The sequence below is a fragment of the Hylaeus anthracinus genome, unplaced genomic scaffold (assembly GCF_026225885.1).
Source record: "Hylaeus anthracinus isolate JK02 unplaced genomic scaffold, UHH_iyHylAnth1.0_haploid 12002, whole genome shotgun sequence".
NCBI lineage: Eukaryota > Metazoa > Arthropoda > Insecta > Hymenoptera > Colletidae > Hylaeus > Hylaeus anthracinus.
In genome coordinates, this window is record NW_026534349.1 from 7,262,178 (window position 1) to 7,281,444 (window position 19,267).

At 33.3% G+C, this 19,267-nt stretch overlaps 4 protein-coding genes across 9 annotated transcripts; 3 read left to right on the plus strand and 1 right to left on the minus strand.

Moving 5' to 3' along the window:
• The first annotated feature begins 614 nt into the window (after positions 1-614).
• On the plus strand, positions 615-5,589 carry LOC128891623 (interferon-related developmental regulator 2). Its single transcript, XM_054151256.1, has 6 exons — positions 615-881; positions 3,061-3,542; positions 3,668-3,921; positions 4,011-4,254; positions 4,336-4,551; positions 4,635-5,589. Exons 1-6 carry the CDS (start codon positions 848-850, stop codon positions 4,719-4,721), a joined length of 1,317 nt encoding a protein of 438 aa, XP_054007231.1. The 5' UTR covers positions 615-847; the 3' UTR covers positions 4,722-5,589.
• LOC128891621 (uncharacterized) lies at positions 5,405-8,984 on the minus strand. 4 transcript variants are annotated; one of them, XM_054151255.1, is made up of 7 exons: positions 8,844-8,983; positions 8,606-8,786; positions 7,661-8,391; positions 7,467-7,589; positions 7,206-7,370; positions 6,976-7,140; positions 5,405-6,120 (listed from the first exon to the last, which is right to left on the minus strand). In XM_054151255.1, exons 2-7 carry the CDS (start codon positions 8,643-8,645, stop codon positions 5,842-5,844), a joined length of 1,503 nt encoding a protein of 500 aa, XP_054007230.1. In that variant the 5' UTR covers positions 8,646-8,786; positions 8,844-8,983; the 3' UTR covers positions 5,405-5,841. The 4 variants fall into 4 exon arrangements, 2 of the variants coding, with proteins under 2 accessions (XP_054007230.1, XP_054007229.1); XR_008460875.1 differs by adding an exon at positions 6,568-6,744 and having other exon boundaries at positions 5,978-6,120; positions 6,840-7,140; positions 8,606-8,984; XM_054151254.1 differs by having other exon boundaries at positions 8,606-8,984.
• Positions 8,985-10,081: 1,097 nt separating this feature from the next.
• Positions 10,082-14,926, plus strand: LOC128891617 (uncharacterized). 3 transcript variants are annotated; one of them, XM_054151244.1, is made up of 4 exons: positions 10,082-10,214; positions 10,387-12,577; positions 12,889-13,090; positions 13,166-14,926. In XM_054151244.1, exons 2-4 carry the CDS (start codon positions 10,502-10,504, stop codon positions 13,441-13,443), a joined length of 2,556 nt encoding a protein of 851 aa, XP_054007219.1. In that variant the 5' UTR covers positions 10,082-10,214; positions 10,387-10,501; the 3' UTR covers positions 13,444-14,926. The 3 variants fall into 3 exon arrangements, with proteins under 3 accessions (XP_054007219.1, XP_054007218.1, XP_054007220.1); XM_054151243.1 differs by having other exon boundaries at positions 10,148-10,274; XM_054151245.1 differs by having other exon boundaries at positions 10,161-10,262.
• A 1,070-nt stretch (positions 14,927-15,996) lies between these two features.
• LOC128891624 (DNA-binding protein Ets97D) lies at positions 15,997-19,262 on the plus strand. Its single transcript, XM_054151257.1, has 7 exons — positions 15,997-16,374; positions 16,570-16,867; positions 17,043-17,190; positions 17,269-17,345; positions 17,418-17,652; positions 17,903-19,017; positions 19,122-19,262. The coding sequence occupies exons 1-6, from the start codon at positions 16,337-16,339 to the stop codon at positions 18,418-18,420; spliced, it is 1,314 nt and encodes a 437-aa protein (XP_054007232.1). The 5' UTR covers positions 15,997-16,336; the 3' UTR covers positions 18,421-19,017; positions 19,122-19,262.
• The last annotated feature ends 5 nt before the right edge of the window (positions 19,263-19,267 follow it).

The window sequence follows — 19,267 nt, forward strand, 5'->3', positions numbered from 1 at the left end:
GTGCAAAATTAGAAGAATTCCAACAATTTTCGTAATTTGTTCTAAAATATAATATATCAATCTTCGGATGACCTTGCGAGGACATTGAATTGTTCTTTTTATCAGCTACAATACTACGATATTGAGAATATTCCATTCCATTTAAAAAACATTGATGACCTTGAAATTTCTGAAAATATGGCCTTGAATTAATTTTTTTGCCTGTCATAGTATGTCCCCTTCCAAAGCAAACATTCTCTTTTGTGGACGTATCTTCGTATCATTAAAAGCAACGGAGATACATGGTGATCCGTTCGCTAGTAGACACAATGGACGACCACAACAATAGTTGACCGTCATTGTAGCACATTGTAGACTTTATGACGGGGACCCCCGCAGCGAAAGCGGCTGTACAGGTGAAAATTGTGTGTGCAGAGCAGAAAGTCCCCTAAGTACCAACCTTGAGTATAATGGAAGGTTGAGAAGCACTGCTTTAAATTAAAGCCTTCAATTTCGGCGAAGTGCATCCAGTTCCTATTGGTCGCGAAAGTGAGAGATTGATTGGTCGATACGTGACATTTGTCGAAAATATGACGCATGCGTCGTGATTGTTCGGGAATATTCGTTAGCGTTCGGGAAAGTGTCGCCATTCGCGAAAGACAGCGCACTTGAGAAGGCCCGTCGCAGGCTGTCTCGACGTGTATGTTTTGAATAGTTCGCAACATGTTAATGAGTTTTTACCAAGTTTTTATTAAAAATTCATGCAGTGTATTCAGTATACGAAAGAAAATTTTTAGTGCAAGACATTTACCCTCTTGATCGAGTATTTTCGTTAGTATCAATTGTGCAATAAGGAAGGCGAAGAACAATGCCTGGCAAAGGGAGCAGAAAAGGAAAATCCGGTAAGAACTGGCTCGATTTTTCGATCGTTTTCTTTACGGTGTACAATTCACTGGCATATTTGTTTTCAAGAAGATGAGAATGATTTTCGTGACAGAACACGTGGTAGACAATTATTAACATTATCCGTCTAGGTCTAGACGAATGACTCATCCTGTATATAAATCTCATTTATTTCGTCTTACGTCACGAATACTTAGTCAATTAGCGTATTTTTCTTTTAACAACCGCGTGTGCACACGATGAATTATTTCCATGGCCAAGAAATCGCGTATCGATTCACATAATATCTGGAACTATCTTGAATCGAGCCATCGTTTGTGCCACCATCTCTTATACCCATGTGACTTTCATGCTTTCCGCACATGGATCTTTGGGTTAGAAAACTACCAGGAAAATTTAGATGTTTTTAATGATTCGAGAAAATATGTGATTGAAATTCTCCAACGACAATAATCCTGCGTTAACTTCGTCGATCGGATTTCTTGTGTCGAATCACAAGGAAACAAAATATCTCGAACAGGAGATATACGTAAGGGTTAGATGCATGAATTGTACTTTTTGCGATGATCAACCATGACTTTTTCCGAATCGTTTACGTTAAATTTAGATCGTCACGCTTGGTACACCTTTGAATATTTACGATTCATTAAAATGGTTTCACTGAAATTTTATTATAACACCATTCGCAGACGCGGACAATGTTCGTCGTGTTTTATTTTTCACCTAAGATAAAATTTCATTGTTTTGAACGTATGCATGAAATCTTTAGAAACATCATTATTTCGATAGCGTTTAGTACGTATTTTAGTTTATGAATTAGTATTTTTGTATGGATCATGTTCTCCAATGAGCTTGTGAAAAAGTTGAACTTGTTTTAAGGAATGCAGGTACGGTATTATAAATACCTCTAATGAAAGGAAATGTGCATCCACGTATATCGTACAATGCGTAACAATTTAATTTCTCTTTATAAATTGAGTTACAAAAGAATATCAATTTCAGTGTTAGAACTTTCATTTTTTTTTGTATCAATGCTATCTTATCAGATATATCATATGTAGCACAATTATTTCAGATGTCAAGAGTACCAGCTGTTTAGACTTTACATTATGTAATATAACGTTTACTTTCAACAGCTGTTCAGTTTCAATTCATTTTTATAACTTAATTGTAAATATTGATGTAACGATATAAAAAATATATTTTTCATTTCAGTATATAAAATTATTTTTTTCTTAACATTTCAAGATTATTTTAATTTCCTTAGAGGTCCAATTACTGTATTGTATCTTCTAAAGACTTTATCAGTTACATAGTTACCAAATGACATAGTAATACATCTGGTAAAACAATTGAATAAATAAAAGAACACTTGTTTTATTTTCTCTGGCTATACAATAGCTTAAAATGCAAAAGTACAACCATGACTTATCAGAAATACTTACTAATATCATTTGTGATATGATAAAAGAGGAGCGTCACTTGTATTTAAGTAATGCAGCCATCTGTGGACTTTGCATGTTGTCCATATCTGGGTGACAGTCTAGTTAGAGTTATCAACGAATGTTTCATTGATACCATTTCCCCAATCCTGTCTATGACCAAGCTTATGCCAACAATTGTTTGACATTACCTGTTTGCTGATATATCTGGCATACCTTATTACAGAGGTGTCCAGACTAAGCTCATGGAAATTTGATGAATGCATATATTTTATTTTATATTGTGTATGATGAATATATATTTGTTGTTCTGGCCCCTTTATTAGGTGATATGGATATATTCGCTATAATTCAGATTTTTAAAATCTCAGCTTGGACAGCTCTGACTTACTGACAAGAGAACTTCAGTACTTGATATATGATTTATGTTGATTTACACAATATAACTACAATAGATATTACAGATATAGGTAATATATTGAAGAATAAAACAATTATTTAAATCCATTATCTTTTGGATTGTTTTGCGTCATATTCGCAAACATATGCACACTTGCATTCTCACTATTCTCAATTTTTTTGCATCATACATAAGGTACTAATACAGCAGCATCAAAATTTGAGTTTAATAACTTAGAATTTTGCTATCTTTTGATATTTTTCTATTAAACAATTTGGTATCATATTATAATCCCATTGTATAGTAAGCATAATAAGGAAAGCATTTCTTAAACAGGTCACGGTGGAAAAAAAGCTGAGTTAACATCCGACGAGGATTCGATTAACAATGATGCATGCAGCGTATCCAGCAGTCAATCTGATAATCGCAGCATGTTGGACGATGTGAACGATAACAACGAAGTCGAAGAATTCTCACAGCAAGAAGCGTTCGAGGAGAAATTAAAAGAAGCGATAGATGGTCTAACGCAGAGAAGTGCAAAGGGCAGAACAGTTTGCTTCAATGGAATTGAAAAAATTTTTGCTATTAAGTATGTGCCAGATTTTGTAGAGGACAGGAAAATGACTATTGCTGATGCAGTAGAACGAGGTTTAAAAAAAGGACGTAGCGAAGAACAGTCGACAGCAGCCAGATTAAGTACTTTGCTTTGCGTTCAATTGGGAGCATTTGAAAGTGCAGAAACAGTCTGTAAAGATTTAAAAAGTACTTTGACGTTCATTGCTAGCGATACAACAGCTTCGACTCAAGCTCGTTCTGAGGTGAGCTGAAAAGTAATCATTATATAATAATTGCAGTAAAACCTGTTTAAGATGCGATGGAGGTAACGACATGTTTGCAGTCAAAGTGTTAACGACAAAATAATAAATTTTAATAAAACTTGCAGTGCTGCTGGGCTTTAAGCATGAATCAATTTTTATCGGGCAACGATGTAGTAGATACTATCGAAATTGTGCAATTACTGTCTGGTATATTTTCTGGTTCCTATTTGAAAGGAAATGGAGCTATACAAAATATTTCATCCGAAATGGCAGCATTACATGCAACAGCAATCTCATCATGGACACTTCTTTTAACAGTTATGAGCCCGGCTGATATACATAATTTACTTGCAAGTGATAGAACCAATACTTACATGCCGTGAGTATTTTAGCTATGTATACTTATCCGTTTAGGACCGTATATGGACATTAATGTAAATTGGTAACCAAAAATCAATTTTATTTCAGTTCTTTGAACAGACTGCGAGAATTACTCGAATCACCACATTTGGATGTACGGTTATCAGCTGGAGAAGCTCTTGCTGTAATATTTGAACTTGGTCGTGATTTCTCTTGCGATTACGAACAAGGCTGGTCATTGGATTTAATTGAAGTATTAAAAGAATTGGCTACAGATTCCAACAAGTACAGAGCGAAGAAAGATCGGAAGCAACAAAGAGCTAATTTCAGAGATATACTTCACTACATAGAAGTATGTTTCTTAACGAATGTATCAATAATGTTTGTAGTTGTGTGCTATATTACTAATTACTATTGCTATAATCGTTATTAGGAAGATATTGTACCAGAAATGCACGTGAAATTCGGTCAAGAAGTTCTATATTTAGAAGGATGGTGTGCACGAACTCAGTATAACGCATGCTGTAGACTACTGGGTCCGGGTATTAATATTCACCTCGCTGAAAATCAACTTTTACGTGAAATTTTCCACCTTGGCAACAAAGTTTTACCAATACAACCAAATCAAAAAACTACCAAATTGGAAAGGGTAAGATTATTAATGCGGGAATATGAACGTCAATTAGAATTTGTAATTCCATAATTAACGAAACGTTTCAATTTTGTTCACAGACATTGATGAACGCAGCTGCATTTAAGGCACGCACTATTCAACGTAACAAGAACAGAGATAAACGATCAGCAGCCTTGGCACCGTAATTCTTCATCTTTCTGCTTTTATATATTAAATAACTTGTTTTAGGATAATGCAAACTCGATTACACTTTTTATTTATTACAACTATTCGATCATGAGAAACTATTTAATACTATATAGTTTTCGGTAATCGTTTAGTTTAAATTGTAAATAGAGTTGAATATTGACAAGAAGATTAGTTAAATGTTTTCATTTGGCACAATTAAAAATTGTTTTAACCCGTTAGCCAAAAGCAACGTTGTACAATGTTATTTAGTGCTACTTAAGTTTTGTATATACAGAACTAAAATATGTATATACGAAAAACACTTAGTACAATAACGACTTATATTGTTTCCTTCGCATAGCGAAGTTATTGATGTCAATTGATGATTTTGCGAAGTTTAATAACGTTAACATTTGCCACGATAGTGTATGCAAACAAAAAATTAGAACATTTGTTTACTACATGAATTTTTCTAAATTTTAATAATCGAGTTACTATGAATATTTTAACGTTCACAAATAACTTCTTGTTTCAAGTGCACGTTACATCGTACACAATATCTGATCATTCTTCTTAATTAGATGTAACTATCTAAGTAAGATATTTCATTAAAAATATATACTGGCATTGTACATAATTACCAAGTTATGACATAGCATAGGAATATTGATTATATCACGTAATAAAATAAAGTGAAATACTTGCAATTTTTTTAACTTTATTACAATTTCAATAATAGTACAATCTTTGCACATAACAATCCAACATATATTTTTAAATAATCCATCTCTTGTAGATTTATATTTACATCACAGCTTGGTCATGAAAGTGTAAAGAAATTACCCTGATTAAATCGAATACAAGGTTATAGTACGATGGATGCACACAATACTCTTTACATATATATCATATACAATCCATGAAATTCCTTTAGTTCTGACACCGGGAGATTGAAAAAGGGCCGGGAAAGTCAGGTACTAATCAAACGTCCTCTCATAAATTAAATATGCATTGTAGTAATGTTTTCTTTTTTCGACTAGTTATATGGAAGTATATTAAGAAAGTCAACCGATATAAAATGTTTGTAATACTCAAATTACTCCACTAGAGAGTAATTGAGTTAATTGCATAGGTACGTTATAAGTGTAATTTTAACGTTTGATTTTTAAATTCTTTTTCGGATAGCATGTGCCATCTGTATCCCAATATTCTAGAGACTTCTTTCTCGGTAGTTTCATAGCTGCGACTACTCGTTTTAATCCATTGATAATGTTCCGGTGACCAATTCAATATTTTCAACCAATCTCTATCGCATCTCTTTAAAACTGCGTTTCGTCGGACATGTAAACAACGCAAAGCCTTGGCGGTAGAAACAATTTCTAAAATCGTAGCTGTTGATACCTTATCTCGGATCATCTGTACAAAAATATTCCACGGGTGTAAAATTCGATCAGAGTACTTGTTTAAAATTAATCAGACGTTTTTCAAACATCCACCAGTTACTTCAATGATTCTTAACTTGTTGAAGTTTACAGCACAGTTTATAAAGTTTTTAATATTTTTAAAACTGTTAGAAAATAATTCTCTGTTTTCTTTAGTTTACTTTCTCTGAATTGATACAATGGAAATATATGTTTGGTCATTAGACAATACAAACGTAATTTTATATAAAAAATAAACAAAAAATCGTATATCATCCTCTTTATATTTTTTTTGTGCTATAGCATAGTGGTTAAGAATCACAGAGTTAGTTATTTCTACATCACAATTGCATGAACTGTAATACAAAAACGTAAAAAATATTGGGGAAACCAATCCGTGTAAACGTGTAACTTTAAATCGAAACATATAGCTTTACTGAACTAAGATCAACCCAATCCTTAGCCAAGTTATGAAATGTGTCATGGTAAAATGTTTGCCTCTCACTGACTGGCTTCCAAGTCATTGATACAATAATCGATCTGTATCTATGTCTGTTGCCTTGTATACTATTCGCAGATCATTGATATTGCCACACGACATATGTACATAAATAGATCTCTAAAAGGTCCAAGAGAAGTTTTTAACGATTTTAACATATTTCTTAGAGCTCGTGTTATATGTACCAGGTTACAGTTTTGTTAGATGAAACTTACAAGAAGGGTAATAAAGCCTTTTGTACAACAAGAATCTGAATGCATGCCAACACACCATAAGAACTTTGTTAGAATCAGTATTTTAGGAAAGCTATCGAGTACAACATCGGAAATTCGTTCAAACACAAAATGCTACCAGTGTATGAAGATTTGGACACATTTTGCAGAATTGCACTAATGCTTCATCCAATCTTTGCGCAAAATTTCTATGCAAGAAGTATCTTGTCAGTCCTTTGAAAGCGTATACTCTTATCGTTGATGCAAAAAATGTTCCATGAGTATGAACAGTGGAGGATGAAATCTGTAACGTTTATTATTAATATTAAATCGTGAAGTAAGCCTTCTTATTCCATAGTATACACTGACCTGTGTATTTGGATTATCTACAACAATACTATGACACGGAATACCGCCGTGCTCCAATAAATCAATGGGCAAAAGTATATCTGTGGGCTTGTAACTTTCCACTTCAAAATGTACTTTAAGGTAAGGATTATTTTCTTTCATTTTTATCCAAGATTTTCTTTTAGGCTGAATCAATAAAGTTTTGAAACCAAATTAAAAGTTGAAAATAAAATGACGCGTTCGAAATAATACATCCTTAACTAATACTGATATTTCTATTACCAATCTCATTGTTGTATCCTTTGGACTATAGCGATTTTGAACGATATGAAGATGTTTCAATTTAGTGTACCCAATTAAATCTATTACATCTTCGTGAAGATTTTGAGGACTAATGATCAATACCTTTGCAAATAAAAGGATATTTTAAACCAGTGTTCGAATCTACTTTAAGTTCTTTATTAAGCAAAACTTACTTTTAGATTAATAAATACTCCAACATGTAAGAGGGGGCAATAATACCTTGTGGTGTTAATTAATACTAATTTTGACAATGTTTGCGTACAATTCGCACAAATATCATCCATTAAATGTAAAGCTTCTTTACTGTCTAACATAAGATCTATTAACTCTAAACATCTTATGTTACATAAATTACGCATAAGTCTTTTCAATGCTTCCAACAATTTTCCACCGGTACCAAACAGTCTGATGCGGTCAGGATCATCTCTGTTTGCCATATTGCAAGGAAACGTAAATTTAAGTCGCCTGATATAGGTACCGACTCCTGCCACCGACGTATTATCAGACCCTTGTTTCTCCGTATACCAAGATATCATATTCATAAACTCGTAAAGATTATAAAAGTTTAACATAGGCTCGAAAACCAACGAACGAAAATTTTGACCAACTTTATTTAAACACGCAGATGTTCTCATATGATCCAAAACATACTGCCACCCACTGTAATAGTTAAACTTGCCCCTAGTAAGCGTGGTATCCTCTAATGTAAACGTTGACCATACGCTTTGCAACTTAAAGGCACGGTACCATGATCTGCACACCAAAGATGCATAATAGCGTTCACGAACGGTTAGGTAAGAAAAAACTTTCTCTAGAATTATGTCAGGCGTTTCATCCCAATGACTGTATATTTTCTTTTTTTTGTCCTCTTCGGTGTCTTCGTCGTCAAGGTCTATATACAACGCTATGAAATTTCATTAAAACATAAAATACAAGACAATCGTTCAGAATTTATACTACTTTGCAATGCAGAGTTGTACGCTGGACTGTTACTCTAAAAACATACCGATAGCTTACGCGACGTAAGCACAGAGTTAATAGTTCCAGAATATTCATTTCTTTTTTACCGTGCTTTCTGACACTTATCGTTCTGTAACCTGCAATATTCCAATGCCTACCTTTATTCTCCCCGTCGAATTTCCAACAGCCCTGGCTCATTTTCGCCGCGAATCACTGCCGATACTCTGTCAAAATATAATTATCGTGCGGCTATGACAAAGTATTTCTATGCAATATTTCTAAAAATACACTAAAATAGCAAGGGGACGTCGCACCGACCGAGCATCTCCATGATGTAGCCTAACGATAGGATATTCTTAGATTTTATACACCGTAGTGAACTCTATATTCTCGTACCGGTAAAATTTACGATGCTATTAGAATCAACCAATCGAATGATATTGTTGACAATCATACATAATGCGACTCATTAAGTGCGGACAGTTGTAAGGTTACGATTATGTGTTATTTGTTTTGATTGTTCAGCTCGAGCAAGTATTTGATTCAAATCACGGATTTCTACGGGCAGCTGTAAAAACAAAAATCGGCTGGTCTAACCACGGACATAGGAATATAGGGACCGTACCAGTGATGGGCAAAACCCTAGGCTTCGAATAAATCTGAAATTTGCTGATATGTTTGTCTCGTTTCCTCTTTTCAAAATTTTCCAAAGAAAGAAACGAGACAAACATATCGGCAAACTTCAGATTTATTCGAAGTCTAGGGTTTTGCCCATCTCTGGACCGTACATAGCAGAATCCGGAGTAAAGCCATGTCCGCCATATTACGTTACTCTTTCAAATTCATAAGACTGCTAGACATCTGCATACAGACTATAGTCTATGGCTAAACGAGTATCCCCCTTTGAGTACATAAAATGTACTTTCGTATAAAGAATACACTTGCATATATACTTTTATATTTTTATTCTACATATTGCGGAGCGACAGACTGCATATTATACTTGTTAATTCTTTTACTTGGTAAAAAAATAACCTTGGTACGGTACAGTCAGGTACAGTTCCTGATAAAACATTTTTCTCTAGATTTCTAATCTAGTGATTTCGTATTTTCATTTCGACGATACAGAATCGGGCGAATAAATTCACACGAGATGAAAATGTGAGAAGTGAGTGATCTTACTTGAATTACAAAATCGAATCGCTCAATTTCGGCATCGACGATTAGAGTACGATGTACCTCCTTTTCCTAGGATATTTCCTTTCATATCCTGGTACCTTTCCCTTTAGTTTCCCTTCATTTCTTGGTATAATTTCTTAGAGGCAGCGCCCTCTAGATCACTGCGTGGAATTCTCCAGTTACCCACATTGCAAAATAAGTTGTTGCATAAAACGTACGTAATTTACACATGAAATTCGAGATTCCAATAACATTTGTCTTTCACAAACTCATAAAACCATGTATTTAATCAAAGTAACGATTTTTCAAATTCTCATTGTAGCAAGTACTTATTACGCTACTTTCTCTTTCATGATTTATCGGAAAATAATCAGTTCCACTGTCCTTTCAGGTTTATTCCCTATTTAAAACGTTATTCTTGAAAATTGAAAAATTTCGCTATCATAAGTTTGGCTACCGTGATCGTAGAAAATAGGTCAAAATATCACACTCCCCGGGACATCGTGGTCGAAACAAAGTTTTCATGGCCCAAAATAGGGGGCAGTGAGTGTTACGCATAGGGATGTCCCGATTTGTGAAAGGAACGCGGTAATTCCTCTTTTGTTCGCAAACATATTTACACACGCTTAGTTTTGAGTATGTGTAGAGGTTTGTTACTTTAAAAATCTTGTTCGTTTTGCATGAACACAGTGATTTGCACGAGTTTGATATGCATTCACGAGAAACACAACCTAATGACGCGTTATTTACCTGGTTACAGGTTACGTGCAGCATGTTTCATCGCATCATGAAATCGTGAATCGTATGAATTCCTTTGCATTCTATGAATCTCGTTATTTATTTATTTCGAGATTTTGTCGAAAGGTTATATATAAATGGAGTCGATGTCTCCGCCTCCAGCCAAGAAAATTCGGAGTATAAACGACATAAAAATCATCGAGTGCAGGCGGGAATTTGATTTGCCAGTACAATTCCCGAGTCGAGTGCGTATAGCGAAGAGCAGCGATGCAGTCAAAATAAAGAATGGAGCAACTCCTCAAGTTTTAAATTTTGGAGCGGTTAAGAATTTGAAGGATTCGACGAATACCGAGACATCTGTGTCAGAGAATGTTAAGAAACTGAGAATAAAGTCGCAGGATGGCAAAGATCTTGGGGAGATTCAGGTGAAGTTTTTATCCCATGATTTGAGCACTTCACTTAACTCCAAGATCATTACTTTAACTAAATCGAAACAGGCTCCAAAGCTAAATACGACAAAGCAGCCTGTAAACTTTTTGGCCATACCTATAAAAAAAACAGGTACACTACCAATGGAAACTCAGAAACCGATTGCACCTAATAAAATATTTCTTACTTTCAACCAGAAGTCTAATGTGGAAGGTACCAATCAGAAATTGATCCATAAGCCATTGATTGTGACTAAACCTTTGAATAACATTAAACAAAACGACTATGTACACAATAAAAAGCAGTTGCTAGTAAGCACGAATAGTCATAACATTGTGCATAATATCCAATCAACAAACAGTGTGATTCAAAAATTTGTAAAAATACAAACATATAAAACCTTGACACCGGTAAATACACAAACGAATGAGACTATATTAATAAAACAAAGTAATCTAAACGGTACAGAAAAGCCTGTATCAAAAGGAAATGCTTCAGAAATTAGTACCGGAACAAATACATCAAATGTTAATAAATCTTCAGAATCTATGCAACATTGGCAGTTAGCAAAATCGAAGTTTCCATTGGTGCAATGTGAGAAGCTACCGATATCGAAGAACAAAATAAACATTAACGAACTTAGTAATTTTTTTTCAAAAATGGATAATAGTAAACTAAATTCCTTTTGTACAGATAAGAAGAAGGTGGGAGAAGAAAAAAGTAGAAATAATAAAAATGCGTATAATATAAAAAGTTCCAACAATGCGGTTTGTAATGTAAGTACTCAGGAAAATCCAATAAATTCTGAAACACAGAAAAAATGCAATGGAATTGTACAAAATATTCATCAAAATAAAATAATTCTAAAACACGACAGTGTCATTACACCTGATGATCAAAATTCAATTATTAAAAAAGATTCTAATAATGCTAAAGAAAAAGATCATACATTGTCACCTCTCATTAGCAAAAACGTACACGATACTCAAAACGTAGTTCACAATGTAAATAATAGTCCAACTTCTTGCTTAATTGGAGAAGTATGTAATGACAATAATGTACAGAGTACAGATTCAAATTCTGAAAACATTAGCATCACATGTAATACTAAAGATGCAGAGAATAATGTATCCAAAGAAGAAAAATATAATATAATTAAGGAAGCATTGACTAGCGTGAAGGACAAAAAACTTCGGTCTAAAGCTTTACAAGCGCTTGCGGACTGTGGAATAGGTATAGCGAAACATGTGCCGATTACTCCACCTGAAAATTTAAAAACAGTTCACGATTCTTTGACTCAAACCGACGTATTTGGACTCTTCGATATAGATAGTTTCGTATTAGTGAAAAAAGAAACGCCTACTTTGGAAAGAATAAAACAAATTGAGCACTCAACTATCAATACTGCAAATAAATTGAGTGTACAGGTAGAGCCAAACATTAGATACACTAATTATATCGACACCGATTATTTCCTCCCAAGTCTGAGTACAGTACCTTCTTTGGAAGATATTAACGATATAGACAACTTCATAGATCAGTATTCAAATGAAAATGCAAATACCAAGAAGGTGAAACAAATATTGTCGACACCTCATTCATTGTACAAAAAAGTTGAGAGTCAATTACGAAGAGACTTTGAAGCCATGCTACAATGGGATGATAATGGTATGCTGAATATACATAGGGCAGTTATTGATAACAATGTACGCGAAGTACAAAGACTATTGCTAGTATTAAAGGCATCTAAAATAACTGTCGACGCGTTAACGGCTGATCGTATGGTAAATTTATACTTTCATTAATATATAGTAATTATTTTACTTAATAACATGAAATTTCTGCCAATATAGTAGATAAAGTAATAACTTTTTATGGTTGTAAAAGTAATACCTTTTTTTCATCAACATTTTCTTGTACAGTTTATTACATGTTTGTTTTAGTTATATTAAATTTCGAATAATTGTCCTAAGGATCGAGATTCTTTATTGTATCAACTGAAATTATATATTTTCGAGTTACATATACTATAAATATAATATAAATATAAAAAAAAAGGAATAGAATTATGAAAAAGGATCTAATTTGTTTCCAGTCATCTTTGGAGTTAGCAATCAAATCGAATGCGTCTAGAGACATAGTGCAACTGTTATTAGAAGCTGGAGCACAACCAGTGTCATCGGAACTTATACATGATTCTGCAGTAATTTTAGCTAGTAAATTGTCCTCTCCGTTATTGCAAGATCTTCTGAAATATGTTACAGACTGTAGTCTACTTAATCGAGTGGATTCTGCAGGTAAGTATTCAAAATTGTGATAAAAATTCTTTGAAATCTATAGACACATAGGTAAATGTTCAAATTTATATTTAGGATTTGCTCCGCTACACTACTGTGCGTTATATGGCAACTTGAAAGGAGTTAACGCTTTGGTAGAAGCTGGAGCTGATGTAAATTTGAAGGATAATCGTTCAGGAAGAACTCCATTTTTCCATGCTTTTGAACATAATAGCATATCAATTGCGAAGAAACTGTTGGAATATGGCGCCATTGCAAACATACAGAACTATGCAGGACAATCTGTTTTAAATTTTGCGGATGAAGCCAAGTGTCTTTCTTTGAAAGCTGCATTGAAAAAAGTGATAATTTAAGTTTGTTTGTAAGGTAATAGTTACATTAATGTTATTACTGTAGGTAAGAACAGATTATTTACACTAAAAAACATCACAACAACTAGTCTCGTATACTAAATCCGTAGCATCAAGAAATCGCCTCTTTCTATATATCTAAGAAAAATCGAGGATTGAAAATTAGGAAAACATTTGTTATGATTGGCATTTGAAATACGTAAGAATTAATGCCAATTACCATAACAAATTTTTTTTGTACATACTAACCAATAATGATACTGTACATATAATCAAATAGAAATATTTTTACTTAGATAAAAGAAATTTATCGCTTCGTAACGAAGACGATTCATTCCCGTTGTCTTTGGAGTACCCTACATATAATTTATTGTCAACATAAATGACTGGAGTGAATCATTTTTTTCATAATATTTTGTTTGACTTTACGATTACGTTTTGACGTTTTTACTCAGGATCGTGACAAAACAAAAGAGGCATCACGTGTACTTGAAAGCCAATTTACGATTTAAAGTAAAAAAAATGTATACGAACTACTTAAACATATTACGATTAGAATGGTCACAATGAAACTATTTATAGCTACATTTTTATCTCAATAATTGATATTGAAAAATTAGTTAGTTTCTCGTAACTTAAAACTTGAATTTTAATAAACAAGTAAAATAGATCTTACACTAAATTTGTTTATTGAAACAAGCTACACGAATAATTTATTTGTTTTTAACAAGGACGATGGTCTGTTTTTGAAATATCTACTTATATCGTTGTTAAAAAATGTCATTAATCAAATTACTACTAATTCAAACTTTGAGTTTCACAAATTTCCGTCCTTCTATTTTTGTTTTATTATGTTTACACATGCAGATATCGCGAAAATGGCTTCATCTGCTTCATTTTTAAAAAAATTCAAGAACAAAAACTTTAATTTTATAATAATACGAAACATTCGTATTTATGTATTCTATTACATATTAGAATGTCATATTCCACTATTACTCCAAAGTACTTAATCACGGTCCTATTTTGGAGATATTATTTACGATTGCGAAAGTTTCATTGACATTTAGTTTGTATTATTGTAACCCTAATTTTGTAACAATTCAATTTAATGAAATTGACCTCACTTTACGAGGAGTGTGATAATTGTAACATAAAGTGGAATTGTAAAATTACCGAGAAAATTGTGGCGACTTTTTCAATTTTTCGTTACATACTCGACATTTAATCAAGTGAATAGAATAACTCGACACTTGTAAAAATTGTACGCAATTGAAAATTTATTATTGTCTACGTTGTATTAAGAAATACGGCCCACCAATGTTGGTCTCGAATTGTGAAATCCAATAAAAATTGTAAATTGCATACGTAATTCACGTGCACGATTAAGTGACAACTATTTAATATGTTAACTTTATTGTACTGTTAATTTCGCTCTTGTTATATATAGCGATACATACATTTAAATAAATATATTGCATAATAATGTTCTAAGTATCTTAAACTTCTTCCCTAGAATAAAGCAATTCAAATCGAAAATTCATTTCTTATTAAAAGAAGCTTTATTTTAAGATTAATGTCCGTAGAATAAAATAAAATGTAAGAATTTAAATTAAAACAAAATATTAGAATTCAACTGTAGATTAAATTCATGTTCTCAAAAACAAAATTATTAATCGTAGTAAAGATGAATAGAGATTGTCAATGTACATTAGTAACATTAGCAACGACAGTCTTTTCACGCATGTGTGTTAAAATTGTTTTTTTCAAGATGCAAAATTCAGGTGTTTTTCAGGTCTTAATTCTGAATGCGCATGCGCGCATGTGTTTTCTAAGAAGTATCTGGGAGTATCGTGTAAGTAACTACCAATAGCTATGATCAGATATAATACCTTAGAAAAAATCACAAAGTAATTTAATAAACGTGAAACTCTTGTCAGAACACTTACTGTTTATTTTGTATTCCCTATTTTTAGATTAGAATCGATGTTGAGGAAATTATAAAAGATTAAGGTTATTTAACAAATCTAACAAGATATTTCAAATAATTTCTATGAAATTGAAATATGGTGTAATCGCCATGAATTTAAAGAAGAATTTAGGCCATCAATTTGTTATTTTTTACAAAGATGTTATAATTGAAGTCACTATTGATGTATGTTATAACTTTGATTTCTACAATTATTAGTCGCACAATAGCTTTCTTTTTAAAATTTAATTAGAAAGATAAATGTTTTACTACCAGTTTTTGTTATGGTTTGGAAATTATTTGTATGTTATAACAAACTACTTGGAAAAAATTGCTTCGTGAATTATTATGATTCAATTCCCGCGCTTTACATTGGATCGCTAGTATCGTTCTTTCTTCTTTTTCCTACTAGCCAATAAAAAATAATGCGGATACTCATTTTTAAATTTGCTTAAAACTGGCCCTAAGAATCAATTCAATCAAAAATCCCCCCAGAAACATTGATTTTCTCGAAAATGATTGAAAAATTGAATATCCGTAAATGGCGTAAATTATTGTGTAAATGTAGTTCTAGATTTAGCCACTGCGCTAGTGTAAATTGTACTTATCTAGCGATCAAAAAGTATATTTTAAAATTTAACTCAATTATTTAGCGTATAAATGCTTTGAGCTAATTTGAATTGAGAACTTCAATTGAACGTAACGAATTTTTCGTTTGCAAATGGTAAATACATCTTGCGCATTAAGAGGTGATAAACATTCTTTGTTCAGTGGTTGGTGCATCTATGCATACTGAAGTTTCTGATTATGCTCCAATTACAAAATGTCCGTGAATTTATGAGATGAGCGTTCGTATTTTTGTAAAGGTTAAAGTTGGTTAATTGATTATTGGGGCTACCGACAATTTGACAATTACGCCGAATTCTCATGGATCTGGGAGGCAGACGGAAAAGTTCAGACAAAAGGTTGGTATTTTCGACATATTCGTTAAAGTCGTTGATACATATTACTTATTTTCGTTTCAGTCAGCAAAATATTGTTTGTAATATCTTTTTCCCACAAACAAGCTTCATATAATTTGTAGACAAATTTTAAACAGTTATGGATAATACGTATTCTTTTTAATTAATTCTATGATTTACTTTTTGTTTATCTTCCAGTTTTGACACAGATGATGATTCTGATTATGCTATGATAAAACGCATTAAAATGGAACCCGAAGGAATGCTGTCACAAGAAGATGACATAATGGCTCAGCTGCAACAAGAGAGTTCCGATCTAGAAGTAGAGCCAAGTTTTGCATTGGAAGGTACCACGAATGGAGAGGATTGCAACGAGGGTGTTCTAATGCAACATATGGATATACGAGAGCCTCTGTCTACCTTAAGAAATTTATTAGAGCAAAGACTTGGAGTTGAATTAACAGATTATTCCTTTTGGCTACAAGATGCACAGATGGTAAACCAATGTGACTGTATATGAATAGGGATGGGCAAAATATATTTCATAAATGATCACAAAATAGGGTTATATATTAGATTGGCCAAAATGTTTGTTTGTTATAAAGTCATTTGAATGTGTTCATCCCTGATAACGAGTAACAATATTCTTCTATTTATGAACATTTTCTCAGTTAGAAAGTCACAAAAATTTGGTCGACCAGTGTGTACAAGGAGAGGGCCTGGTTCAAGTGAATGTTCAAATAAAAGCAACACAAAGACGTATTAATATAGTGGATGTTCTAAAACCTGCAGAAGATTACATAGAAGTGGCAGAAAACAGTAATACATGCTTATATATATATTTCATTATCTCATGTCTTTTGAACTTTTTTTAAATATGTACTTTTTCTTCTTTAGCATCTACGCAAACTAATGAAGACAATAAACGAAATGTTATAAGGTGGATGGTTGATCCACAGTATAAAAAGGAACAGGTACAATTTTTGAACAGCACATTCAATATTAATATGTATGTGTGAGATGCTCATGTACATGCATTTTGCCAGGAAAGGTTAAAAATTCCAGCTGATCCTAAGGAATGGACACAGACCCATGTAAAACATTGGCTTCAATGGGCTGTTAGACAATTCAACTTGGCGTCTGTAAGATTAGCCGACTGGAACATCACCGGTCAACAATTGTGTAATCTTACCCTTGAAGAATTTCAGGCTAAAGTGCCTCTTGATCCAGGAGAGGTGTTTTGGACTCATTTAGAATTACTTCGAAAATGTAAATTCGTTGGTATGTACTTGTTTGTTACAGAAATGATGCTGAACGTTTTTCTTTTTTAAATTTTTTAAATTTCTTTAAGTTCAAGATTTTCAATTTTACTTCTTGCGGGGTAAAACTATTGGTAGAAATGTCAATATTGAAAAGTAACTCTTTGCAGTCCAAATTGTCCGATTTCAGTACATTTTACAGGTTACAGCTTCATATATTTTAGTATAACCAATTAATTAATGTCATACGGGATTTCATTTTGTCTTTTCAGCCGTTGTACAAAAAGATCCTCCAGCATCACCTACTGAGAACAACGTAGACAAGACCAACAAAGTTCGAAATCAAAAAGCTACGAAAACAAGACCAGTAGTGAATCAACAAGCACGAGTAGTCAGCGTTCCTCTCGAAAACATTGACACCACACCGATCACGATAGCGACTTCCAGCCGTACGGTTAACAGCGGTCAAATACAATTGTGGCAATTTTTGTTAGACTTGTTAACCGACCGTGAGCACAGAGGTGCTATTCAGTGGGTGGGAGCAGAGGGAGAATTCAAATTGAACCAACCGGAGGCGGTTGCGCAACTTTGGGGAGCCCGTAAAAACAAACCGTCGATGAATTACGAAAAATTGAGTCGCGCGTTGCGTTATTATTACGACGGAGATATGATCTCCAAGGTACATGGAAAACGATTTGTTTATAAATTCGTATGTGATCTTAAACAGGTTCTGGGTTATTCGGCCGCTGAATTGAGTCGACTGGTGGAAGAGGGTAGAACGTACTTTTGATGTAATGCCATTCTTTTATCGTTATAACGATCTTTGTCATACTTCCGAAGTATTTTTCATTACCATTTATCGGATACATAACAGAGAAACAGAGTATCTATTATTGTTGAGACAATCTAATGTACATCGAAATACAGAAACTAATACAAAAAATGTCTAGTTAAAAAAACATTATGTAAATACATTGTCGTTTTAAAGGTAGCATTGTACACCCCAGAACGGTATACGCGGGCTCTAATTGGTCGGGGTTTTTTGTTACTATCTGCTTAACGAAACCTCGGACATTTTCGTTAAGGAAAGTGTTGTTTCAAATCACCTCCCGAACCATCCTTTTTCAAGGTGTTGCAACATTTTTGGGACACCTTTATAGTCAAAGGGTGTGCCCAAAGTTTCAACTGTGTTTGCTTTATTACCCTGTATATTTATGTTCAATAATCCATCTACATATTATTATGTCTATGGTGAGTTTCTAACCTAAACGTATCCTTAAAGCCTTAACTGTCCAATTGGCCGCTGTACTTTAAATGTTGATTAAATCGAAGCGATGATCTTGAACAGGAATTTATTTTCCATTAAACGATTACTACAAAATGTCAGGTGGGTAACAGAAGTGTTGCTTAAAGAATTTCATTTTTCCAATTGTTGCTCTTACGTCGTTTCGAAATAAACAAACGAGGAACGCTGGTGAATTTAATTGTTAGATGTGAAAATTACCGCACGCTTCGCAATAAATTAACAAAGCGAAGTTCACTTTATGGATAAGTAAAATTATTTAAAGGCATTTCCATTGCTCGTACGCGAGGAATAAAGCAGCATACGAGGGTTCTGGCAAAACAACGGTCAACAT